This window comes from Vigna umbellata, chromosome 5 (genome assembly GCF_029865625.1).
Source record: "Vigna umbellata cultivar VRB3 chromosome 5, Vumbellata_1.0, whole genome shotgun sequence".
Taxonomy (NCBI): domain Eukaryota; kingdom Viridiplantae; phylum Streptophyta; class Magnoliopsida; order Fabales; family Fabaceae; genus Vigna; species Vigna umbellata.
In genome coordinates, this window is record NC_142169.1 from 22,938,763 (window position 1) to 22,951,549 (window position 12,787).

At 32.9% G+C, this 12,787-nt stretch overlaps 2 protein-coding genes across 2 annotated transcripts; both read left to right on the forward strand.

Annotated features, from left to right (window-relative positions):
* Positions 1-250: 250 nt before the first annotated feature.
* Positions 251-742, forward strand: LOC148197949 (uncharacterized). Its single transcript, XM_088115688.1, has one exon. It carries the CDS (start codon positions 251-253, stop codon positions 740-742), a length of 492 nt encoding a protein of 163 aa, XP_087971814.1.
* An 8,605-nt stretch (positions 743-9,347) lies between these two features.
* Positions 9,348-10,617, forward strand: LOC124840411 (dehydration-responsive element-binding protein 2F-like). Its single transcript, XM_047316499.2, has one exon. It carries the CDS (start codon positions 9,348-9,350, stop codon positions 10,263-10,265), a length of 918 nt encoding a protein of 305 aa, XP_047172455.1. The 3' UTR covers positions 10,266-10,617.
* The last annotated feature ends 2,170 nt before the right edge of the window (positions 10,618-12,787 follow it).

A 12,787-nucleotide genomic window follows, 5' to 3' on the forward strand; every position in this document is an offset into this window, starting at 1 on the left:
GGCGATGCCACGTCATCACTGATATCTGCCTTCACTCTCTGCCACGTGGGATGTTTAACTGTTGAAGTTAGATTAAGTCAGTTAATCGGAACAGTTTCACGCGTTTAAACCTAACACAATCGTAATCGGAACGTTCTTCTCCCAAAACGCACGTTATAAAGAAGTCCTTTCTCTCTTCTTGTTCTTGGATTTGCAATCTGTGGTGAAATCTGGTTCGGAATTAGGTGAAGTGGAATCGAAGAGTGTTTCAATGTCGGAAGAGTTTGCGATCGAATTGCACTTGGATCCGGCGTTGGAGAATCAGGTGCTGAAGGCGTGGAACGTTCTCGCGCGCCGGCAAATCACCACTCACCTCATCGAGATGAAGTCGCGCCCTCACACAACGCTCTTCTCCGCACCCTTTCTAGAACCTTCCAAGCTCGAATCACTTCTCAGAACCTTCGCATCCAAGCACGATCCTCTTTCTCTCTCCTTCTCCTCCGTCGGCACCTTCCCCAACCACGCCGACAATCTCCTCTTCCTTGCGCCCACGCCCTCCCTCTCCCTCCTCCAATTCCAGTCCCACCTCTGCGACGCCATCAGAAAAGAAGGTATTGAGATCTCCGACGACTTCGCCTTCGATTCCTGGATACCTTACTGCTCGGTCGCACACCACGTCGCCAAAAACAAAATGCCCGAGGCTTTCTCTCTCTTGCGGGAACTTAAACGCGTGAAACTGTTCCGATTAACTGACTTAATCTAACTTCAACAGTTAAACATCCCACGTGGCAGAGAGTGAAGGCAGAGATCAGTGATGACGTGACATCGCCGTTTGCCACATCCACAAAAACTTAACACCGTCCATTTTTAAGGACTAATACTCAGAGTTTCAAAACTATTAGGACTAAAAACCATCAAAGTTCTGAGTAGGGACTAAAAACAAAATCGTCTGATAGTTCAGGGACTAAAAACATATTTAACCCTTTCATTTTTCATTGAAAACTAAGATTTAAAAAGAAAAATATGCTATTCTCCATATTTCCACGCATTCATATATATTTTCAGGCCTGCAAAATAAGCTTTTATGCAGAAGAAGAATATTCCAAATTGTAAGTACCATTTGTGGGGTGTTGCTCCCTCTACCACCACATCTTACTCCCTCCATCTCCCCATTCCTGTTTTATTCCTCCTTTCATCTTTCTATTCATGTTTTACCCTGTTTTATTCCTCCTTTCATCTTTCTATTCATGTTTTACCCTTCTGTACAATTTTATTTTTAGAGTTAATATTTTTTAACTTTTACCTACTCCAATCACTTACATAAGTGCGATGGTCTGGTTTATGCTTAACTAATAAGTATTTGTTATTGACAATTATACTATTTCTTTCTCTCTTCAATCTCATCACCCAAACAACACAACTATTTTAATGGTGGACTCATGTTTCTATGTTTCATTTTCTTCTGTCTCTCTCTGTTTTTTATGTTTTTTTTCCATTGTTGTATCTTTTGAACTTTCTGATTGTTTATCTTACCCACACCAACGTACGAAGAGTTAAGCAATCTCGCATAAAAAAATGTTGATACATGAGGAAGAAATATATGTCGCAATGTGTCAGAAAAAATATTGTGGAGGATAGTTAATTTTATAAAAAGGTTGAAACATTTTATATAATCATTTAAATGAAAATTAAAATATTGAAATTTTAAAACTTTAAGAGAGGAATTTGATCATTTAAATTTAGAAAATTTTAAATTATAATTAAATAGTAAGAATTTTGAACTTTTGAAATTTTTTTAATTAATTCATGTATACATTTTTCATTTTTTTATTCCGTTATCGTTTTGAAATTGAGATACAAATACTTTAACACATTTTACTAACAATAATGAATATTTCTCTCACGTTAATAATCGATTGTGGTTAATTTCCAGATTTATTTTGCAATCATCTTTTTTTACCAACATTAATGATATATGTTTCCATTAATGTCATTTAGAATCTTTTATCAATGTCAATATAATTATTTTTTTATGATGTTAGTCATAAAATATTCATTATTGTTAGTCATAAAATATTTATTATCATTTGGAACCGTTGCACTGCCGAATGACCACTGCAAATATCATGCATCGTTGCACCACGAAAAGTCACACCACCGCACCACGAAACCAAACAGATATGGAGACAGGAATATGAAGAAGAACCAAACGGATATGGGAAAGAGAAGTAAGAGTTGGGAGATGTGAAGAAACAGATCTAGTGAGAGTTGGAGGGGGTGTGAATCTAGAAAGAGAAAAAGTGAGACTTGGGAGGCTAGGGGGTGGGGGCAAGTGAAAATGGATGAGTAAAAATAGGTAGGAATTTAGAGTTTTAGAATAAAGTAAATAAATATGATTAAAAGCTACTTTTATAATTAAAAAAAAAATTGTAAAGAGTTGAGGAAGTGAAGGAAGCATGGGATGTCCATTCGTGTCCCACGTACAATTTCCAGTGTGCCTTAGGTAGTAATTTTCCTATATATATATATATATAACTTTTTAATTATGTGTTTTTCTTTACCACGGCATTAATACAAAATATTTATCTTTGTTCGTATCAATTAAATTCATTTATATTTATATGTGGAGAATTTTATTCATCAAATTAATAGTTTGATTAATATCAATAATTCATAGTAAGATAACGGTGTGACTTATATTTTAATATGAATATATGTATGTAATTACAAAACAAAAAGTTGTATTAAAATTTTGTGTATATCTTTATTTAACAGTGAGAAGTAGAGATATCAAAATTAATCGATGGATCAATCCAGTTACTATGGATTCGAGTAAAATTGAGATGAAAAAGTTTTAGATATAGATTAAAATGAATTTGATTCACTTAATCTATATTAAATAGATTTGAGTTGTATTGCATGCGGATTAACCCCTAATCCACTAATAATAATTTTCATTAATTTTTTATCACCTTCTGACAATATTTGTATTATAATTATTTATTATTTCTAAATATATAAGTTGACAATTTTATTTTTTTACATACTATAATATTATTTAATAAGATTTGAATAATTTAAATATTTAATTTATTTGTTTATAGAGTTACGTAGGTTTATCTATCAATATGTGGTGGATGAGAGAGATTTACTTACTTTGATACTCATTGTAAGATATAAAATTTTAATTAGAAATAAATGAATATATCTTTATTGAAAGCATTGTGAGAAATAAAAACTAATTGAGAATTATTTGTTATAATTTTTATTTTTTAATTACAAAAGAGATTTCTTAAATCTCAGTATCTTTTTTTTTTTTACTTTATTTGTACGTAAAATATCATTTTACCATAACACAAGATTAATTTATATAAAAAATTTAATTCACCTTCTTAATAAAAATTTCCTTTTCAACAACTATTTTATTATTCATAAAATATTATCAAAACTATTATTAAAATTATTTAAGTTTAATTCACTATGTAATTTTGTGAAAAAGGATATTTAATTATATTTAAATGGCATGTTGGTCATTGTGAATGTATTTGTTACACACCTTGATCTCGGTAATGAATGGGTACATAAAAAAGTAATATAACTTATTAATATGAATTTACAATCTTCAAGTTATTTTTAAAGAAAAATGTTACGAAAACATTGTACTTGACATAAAAAATTCTAACAAGGCTAACATTTCAAAATTTCACGACGATGTAGTGATAAAGTTGAAATGGTAGAAGAAGTTCTGAATTTAACTTTTCCAATAAAATAACTAACAATTAACACTTATCCATAAAAAAAAAACTTTAAAATTTTAAGAATTATATGTTTATAAAAAATAAATGCATAAAAGAAAGAAAAGAAAAAAATTACAAACTACTGCAACCAATCATTCGTAACAATCAATAATATAAGTGGACGAGCAACCAAACCAAAATTAACAAGTTTGTCCACACACTTATTTTCCTTTCTTAGCACATGAGAAACATGAAAATTAATATCTCTCCACATAAAAAGACAATAATACTATATTCCTCAAATAGATCAATAAACAATAAATGAAATTTTAAAAATAGCAATTATGAAGGAAGAATATCGTTCAAGTCAAAGTAAATCCCATCTAGCCATTTGTCTATACCATTATATAGTCAAAGTTCACCTCCTTGATGTACAGATTTCGTTTTCTAAATTTTATCCTTAATAATTAATTTTTTTTAATTAAAATAATTATTTTACAAATTAAAGATGGAAAACCACTAATAAATTTCCCAACACTTCTCTAAAGATCCCACCAGCAAAGCAGCCAATCCACTATTACCACGTGCAATATAATTGATGATGCGTTTTGCAAACCCTCTACTAGGAACTTTCCAAATGATAGAAATCTATATATAAGAGCTCTTCGTTTTTGCATGGTCGTATATGTTAATGTATTTAAAAATAGTGAGATCATCCACTCTATTAGCCATATCGACTTTATTAATATTTCCAATCAAATAAAGCTTAAGAAAAAGGAGCACCAAATATTTTAGCACTGCTCATCTCCCAGATATCCAAAACAATATTGTTGAAAACAACCTTCATTATGGCTACCATTTATGGTCTACAGTATTGTTAAGAAAAGTTAGCAGAACAGAGAAGGAATGACAATGCATAAAACATTGAAAAACAATTAAAAGCAATAGTACAATGCAAAAACAAACACTCCAAACTTTCCTGGTTTACGAAGCAGAGTTGACAAACACTACCGAGATGAGCGATGTGTAGGATTTTTCAAAAGAAAGAAGTGGACTGGCACTTCAGAACAGGGGTTGTGCATGTTAATGATACTTATTTCGGGTGGGATCGAGCTCGATGGTCATAGAAAGAACGTTTACCTGATTAGAATATTTTTTACCGAACAAGAATTTTTTGGTATTTGAGCACGAAAGAAAGATGGTGTAAATCAATGTGGTGATATAATGTCAAATTTGGGAGAAGGCTTCTTAGAGAATCATCAACACAAGTGCACTATAAAATATTATATAACATTCACTAAATTTCCTCTAAAGAGAGGACCCAAACAAGATACAACTTTCTGGTTATTAGAGAGAACACTCTACCTCCTTAACCTTCACAAGTTACAAAATAAAGATAGAAACTACTAAAAGGGGACATCTTAGTAGAAGTCCTGTAGTTAGTATTAAACCATAATTCTTCCCAAGACAACCAGTGGGGCCACTTCCTAGGATATGTATCAGTCATGCAACGTAAATAAGTTTTTAGGCATCAATTAACCACCTTCGTTTGGCCATCGGATTAAGGATGATATGTAGTGTTGAACCTGAGTTTTGTACCAGTCTGTTTTAACAATGCTTTCCAAAAATTGCTTAAGAAAATATTCTATCAAAGAAAATTGTAGAGGGAAACCCATGAAATCTTATTATTTCTTAATGAACAATTGAGTGACTTCTGCTACTGTAAAGGGGTGAGCAAGTGTTAAAAAGTGAGCATACTTTGTGAGTCTATCCACCACCACGAGGATTGTGTCTTTCCTTTGGACTTTAGGCAGGCCCCCAATGAAATTCATAGAGATGTAAAACCAAACTTGAGTGGGAATGGGCAGAGGTTGTAATAAGCCTACTGGAGCAGGTGTTTCAGCTTTGTTCCGTTGACAAACTTCACACTGTTGGACCCACTCTTTAATATCTCTTTTCATACCTTCCCCTCACTATCCTTTTAAATGTTTGAAAAATACTAAAACTATCCTAATTCTATATGCTTAAGAACTAAAATGAACTAAAATAGACTTCTAAGACTAGAAAAAGAGTGCAAAATTGGAGAGTTATCACTGAGCCCAATCAAGACTTCTAAAGGATTTTGAAGAATTGTTGGTTGGAATCGTTGAACAACCGTCTCTTTGAAAGCCTATGTGGGATTCGGATAGCAAGTGTCCCACCATTGGAACCAATTCAAGACTTTTCCTTCCAAAGCCACCATAACAACCCTCATCCTCTCCTCCTCATTGACATTCTTTCAACCGGAAATATCTCTCCAACCGGTTAGTCCAGCCATAAGCATCTTCTCCTGCAGAAACAGGAATATCTAGCTTCCTCCATTTTTCCCCCATCACTCTTGAACGTCCACTTGCATTCCCTTCGTCATTATTGTCTTCCTTAGCAACAAAAACATTATCCGTTGTTTGTTTATCAGATGAAACGTTCCACCAACCCTATCAGCCTGTAATCATTTCCTCCAATATTTATGGTCTTTTGATCGTATGATAACATTGTAATACACACAACATATCAAGTCACTATCAATCTTAAAAAATAATTAGTCTCTATTTTCTCTTTTCCCTCAATCTATACCTATAGCTCCATAATTTCAATAGTGTGCCAAATGTCATAATGCCTCAACGTACAGATTTAAGGGGTAAAGTTGTAAAGTAGATGATACTGTTAATGGTTGTGGAGCAGATATCAAGTGATAGGGATGGTTATCACAATAAAACCATTGAGCATGCAGCCAAAAAGCATGATTTCTCGAGCTCTTGGTGCAGATTTGGTGATGATTTCTCAGCAGGTACAAAGCAGACAGAAACAATCTGTGTGTAACGATGGAGTTCAATTTCATTGTAAACATACCTGCCTGTTGATGGTTCATATAAGGTACCTCTCCTCAAATTAATGCAGAGAGGTCCTCTTTATGCCCATACTATGCATATTCTCAAGTTAATTCAGAATATATTGAAGCAAAAAAAAGACTTCTTTGTGCACAAAAGGAATTAAATTTCTTCATTTTAAGGATATTGGGCACGAAAACACTTAATGTGACTTTCTAAAGTTCATAGAAAAGAACATAGTCTTCCAGAAAAGAGCAATAGGAGTATGTTCCTGCCTAAAACAAGGGAAATACTCAATTACCAGTGGTTGAAGACAATAAAGAATATCATGTAGGTGAGCATGGAAAACATTCACTTTGCAACAAGTCAGCCACTGGCTCTTACTTCATGTGCCAATTCATCATTTCAAGAAAATATCAGAAAAATGTAAATAATGGGATAGTAGAAGTTTTAGGTGGAGAAGAATGGAAACCTGCTAAACTTGAAGCTCAACTAGCATGAGAAGTTGAAGAAAACCAAGTGTAATCTTAACATGAAGATGACCATTATAACTTTTCAAATGAAAAAGCAAATCTTCTTCGGGTTTATCAAAGCCATAGAGAATATATATAGAAAGAAACACTAGAAGAACAGTATACTGTTTTTCAAATAAAGGATCCTGCTTGTGCACACAATACTGAGCAGGAAGAAATTTTTAAATAAAAACATGAGAAGTCTGTTATATCAAGGTATGTCTATGGATCCAGAACAACAGTAACTTCCTAATTTCTTTACTTTTTCACTGCGCGTGATTACTGTGATTAATAAGGTGTCAGAACTTTATTTTCTTGCACAACTCTATAGGAGAAAATTGAAATTATTGATTCATTTTTTATGCAATTCCCAAAGATGAGCTTGCTTCATATTTTGTTGGTATAGTTATGCCATTGTTATGATAATTACCGTTCATGGATATTTATTGACTTGCAAAAACCCCAAGCTATCCCTCAACCAGGACAAAATGCTATTTCTAAGACAACTGTGGAGGAAGAGTTCTGAGGGTATTAATTTCATCGTTCATCACATTTTACAAGTGATGTGATGTGACTTTAGAAGCACCTAACTGCGTTATGTTTCTATGTCATTGTTTAACAAGAATGATTTTCCATTGCTTCCATAACTCTTCATTTTTAGCTTATATACACAAGTTTTCAACAATTGCTAGATTTCACTCAGTAAGAGGGAGAGCAGAACTTTGATTTTGGCGACCCACAATTTCCTATGAAGCAAAATTTGATATTTGGTTCTCGTGTTTGAGAAGGATAATATATGCACACATCAAAATTGACAAGCAAAACTTCATCTTGGTAATTGTTATATTGTATAATAACGACTCCATTTTTAATTTCAAAATATTGGATTTATGAGAAATTTTTATATAGTATTTAACTTTACTATTTTTATTTAATATTATTCCTGTTGGATGAATTATATTATATATACTCAATCCCAGATTTAGAGGGCACTTATTCAATTTGTGAACAGTTCAAAGATCTGTTGAAACCCAAAATAATATCTTGCAGTCTCTTGCTTATAGGGATTGGATTTTTCTGGCCTTTCCTGAAAAGAATTTTCTACATAATATTCATCAGTGTAAGCTTATATTATGATATTCTCTCCAAGTCCTTTGTGTATGCCAGCTGTTCTCTCTGCCACAAGGATAACAATGTCATAAATGTTATATTGAAAGCATATAGACGTTATCATTCACATGAATATTTCCAGAATTGGCATGGTTATTTATCACTCATCAGCATGATATCATTAGGTATGATATGTGGAGATTTTGGGGGCATGAGAGGTAATTGACGATGAGATGCAGAGAGAGAGGAATCATGGGATAAAGGTGAGCAAAGTCTCGAGAATCAGGCTGTGTATGGCAGGACAACATGTGAAATGTAGTTCGTGAATTGCAAATTGTTGAGGTGGGTCTTATTTAAAATCCTTCTCCTCAAGGACAGATTCAACACTGTTATGTAGTTTATAGAAATAGAATCCAAAGAAGAGTGTCAGAGTTCATTCAACACAATCACTGTATCAGTAGGAAAAAGTCTTGCAAATATTATAGTCGCCACCTCAACAACATTCAATACCCCTTTTTTCTCTCTTTCATACACTCATTGTATCGGTTTCATCACTATCTTCAACCTATATATTATGTATATTAAAGAAGGTTATTGTGGTCTCAAATAGGAGCTTTGTTGTGTAACAATCATGACAACTGGGTAGGTACGGAGCTACCAAACCCTTGGACGTATAGCATTGTCATTTTATAGTTCAAGGACATTCTCCTGCATAAGGCATGTCAACGTCGACGCGTACTACTCTCACTCCAAACACTCTTCTATATATATATATACAAACCATTCAATTCAAAATCCTTGGATTTCAGCATTTCCCTTGTGGACTTTTAATTATCTTTCGTTTTCTAAAACAACAGAAATTTAGGTGTCATGTTTTTGTAGTAAACAAAGTTATAATTACTAGCACCACGTGTTAATACCATGCATGGCTACATAGACATCAACCTGTGGTGGCAGTGCCAAGGATGTAAGAGAGAAACATAAAAACCTAAAAGATTATCGTAAAAAAAGAAAGAAAAAGGGATTTGAAACAATCACTGAGTAGACAGTCAATAACGGTCACATGGGTTTTGCTACTTCTCCAAACGTGAAGACATTTATACCAACCTACACTCCTTGCTCCTACATATCCCGCGCCTTGCATGCAGTTCCAAGTATCATCAAACAGTGATACTCAAAGCACCACTTTCCAGTTATCTAAGTTATTCAACTATCACAGTATTTTAACCATGGATACTTGCAAGAAGTCACCCCTGAAGCCATGGAAGAAAGGGCCAACTAGGGGGAAAGGTGGTCCACAAAATGCCTCTTGCGAGTACCGAGGTGTTAGGCAGAGAACTTGGGGCAAATGGGTTGCTGAGATAAGAGAGCCAAAGAAGAGAACCAGACTCTGGCTTGGTTCTTTTTCCACAGCTGAAGAAGCTGCCATGGCTTATGATGAGGCTGCAAGGAGACTCTATGGACCAGATGCATACCTTAATCTTCCCCACCTGCAGCCCAGGTCCACTTCACCTATTACACCAGGAAAGTTCAAATGGTTCCCTTCCAAGAACTTCATTTCGATGTTCCCTTCCTGTGGATTACTCAATGTAAGTGCTCAACCCAGTGTTCATTTTATCCATCAGAGGCTACAAGAGCTAAAGCAAAATTCAGTTGAAAGGCAATCCCCAAATAGTTCGTCCAATGATCCAGAGGCAGAAATTCAGAATGTAGTAGACAATGCAGAAAGTCCTCTAAAAGACTCTCAAACATCATCAGAGGAGGTTCCAGGAGATATTCAAGAGAAACCCCAGATAGACCTACATGAGTTTCTTCAACAGCTGGGAATACTTAAAGATGAAAAACAGTCAGCTGATAGCACAGAAAGTTCAACAGTTCCGGAAGCTGTGTTCAGATATGAAAATGACGAATTGGGAGTGTTTTCTGACACGAGTGTTAACTGGGAGGCTTTGATTGAGATGCATGGAATTGCTGGTATTCAGGAATTAGAATCCACCCAGCTTGAAGCATATGGCCCAAATGATGACCTTACTTTTTCAACTTCCATTTGGAACTTCTAAGTAACTTGTTTTTTCTGTTCAAGAAAAGAGAGTAGGTTAGATATGGGTACTTGGAATATCAGATTAAGCACTTTAGTCCTGTTTATGTCTGCAGAATTTGAATCTGCTGGCAGCATATAAGAGTAGGAAAGTAGCTAGATTAGTAGACTACCAGGTAGAAAAGAACTTTCATCATTCTGCAAGATGAGAAAGTGAGGATTTTTATTGCAGTTGCAGATGCAATAATCCGTAGCATCTTGTGCGAGTGTTATGGACTGCAGAATTAAAAAAGAAGCTCATCCATAGCCAACAATCTGAGACATCAAATTTGGAATGTCACGGATTTCTTTGAGAGAAGCTGTTAGGAATATGAGGCATGTTCAAGATCTAATCTATTTTGTTTGCATTAATAAAATTGTGTTTTATCATATATCATTTGTTTGTGAAAAATAGTTAATGCCACAAGGTCCTTAATTAAAATTAGAGACTTTTTTTATAGAGATCATAATGAATGAGGAAAAACAGTCTTTTATAATAGACTTTGGAAGAAATTTTGAAGCACAGGATTTACATAAAGTATTTCTAGGGAATTCAAACAAAAAAAAAGTTGATTTACTTACACAATATCATGAACCATTTTACAACCATACTCCAACATCAATCACCAACAACTCTCTAACTGTTAAATCATGGACAGGTGCAACCCTCAACTTCTAATAAAACATACCAAGGCAATGTTGTGATTTTAAAATATATGGCTCAAGGAAGCAATTGATTAAGTTAAAGTAAAATATTTCTAACCCTATTTAGAGGCTCAAATACAATGTTGTTGTCATGGGTTAACTAGCGAATTGATCCACAACCCTAAGTTTGATTTAAAAAGTACTTAATAAATTAAGATATTGATTTCCTCGTCTAGATTTTTTTACCTTCACTAATGCAAAAATTACATTTAATTAGACATAATATATTACGATTTTAAAAAAAAAAATAATCTGATAGTGGTTTTGTAATTTTTGAAAAAATATAAACTAATTTGTAATTAAAATCATGGTTTATACTTTGACTACAAGAATACAGGCTACAATACACAATAGCCTATACTCTGTTAATCAGAATATAAGTTACATTCCCTTTAAAAAATTGTAACTTATACTTTAGTAGGTTACGGTTTTATAAAGTATAGGATATGTATTTTAAATTCTGACTATAAAAGTATAAACTACAATTTTAACAGAACCGTGGTTTATACATTTTCAAAAATTATAAAAATGTTATCGCACTTTTTTTATAATTACATTTTTTTAAGTCGCAACATATTATACATAGTTAAATACAATTTTTACATTAATGTTTCCACATTAAACTAGCTAGAAATTATTAAAGACAGAAATGTGGAAAGAAAAAATATATTTAGGTGGAGAAAATAATCGCAAGAATTAAATTAGTGGGACCTAAATAATTACAATTATATATGATGAGTTAGCACAAAATGACACATAATTTCTGCCTGGATCCTAATCTTTCAAAAGAACACTTTATATTTTTTCTCTTTTATATTTGTCCCGTAGTTGACGGTGTATGGTGAGTGATAAAAGATGGTGGACCTAAGATGTTGAACTTATCAGGTAAATGTTAAGATATAGCTTGGAAATCATTTCGATAAAAATTGGAGTTTTCCAACACTGGTTTTTATATTATATGTTTTCATTGTGTCATGTTAAAGATTTCTAGGTAAGAACATCATAATATAATTTTTAATTTTGTGTCAAAATGGATTGTACCGCTAAAAGTTACATTCCAATTATATAATCTAGAAGGATTTTTCTAAATTTTAAAAATTACATTCTGAAAACATAATTTGAAAATGCATTTTAGAAAGTTAAATCTGTAAATACATTCTGAAAAACTTAATCCAAAACCCATTCCAGGAAACCATATCTAGATTATTGTCACATAAACATTAAACAGATATTGGAAAACTCAATCCAAAGTACTTTTCCTTATTACATCGCGTGTATTTCTGAATGACAAATTTGATTGTATGTATATTCCTCTTTTGGAGTATCCCACGATTAATCCGGAATTAAAAATTACACCAAATGTAGAAGAAAAAGGAACTATTGCCTCTGCTTGCTACACACTGGCCAATTTATAAATAATTCATGTTAATCAAAATATTGACCTTGCAAAACAAACTACTTGTCTTACCCCTCCCGCCAAAAGAACAAGGCCATGTCTCATTTATATAATACAATACAATAAGAATAACAGGAATTATAGTAACAAATAAAAATAATAAGACTAAAAATAACAATATTAATAATAATGATATAGTTATTATTCTTCTTATTATTAGGTTTAGTAAAAGACCAAATTAGATTGTTATCCCATTTTATAATGTCTTCTAATATCTTTCGTGGTCTCTCCTTCCAATCTTCTTTGTGAGGCTAAAAACCATGCGATCTATTCTCCGGACAATAAAATTTTAGTAAAGTTTCTTTAAATTAAAAATATGAAAGGGTTATAAGGATAGACGAGGC

Coding starts and splice junctions, on each gene's coding strand:
- LOC148197949 (XM_088115688.1), top strand. CDS start 251: ATGTCGGAAGAGTTTGCGATCGAATTGCACTTGGATCCGGCGTTGGAG.
- LOC124840411 (XM_047316499.2), top strand. CDS start 9,348: ATGCAGTTCCAAGTATCATCAAACAGTGATACTCAAAGCACCACTTTC.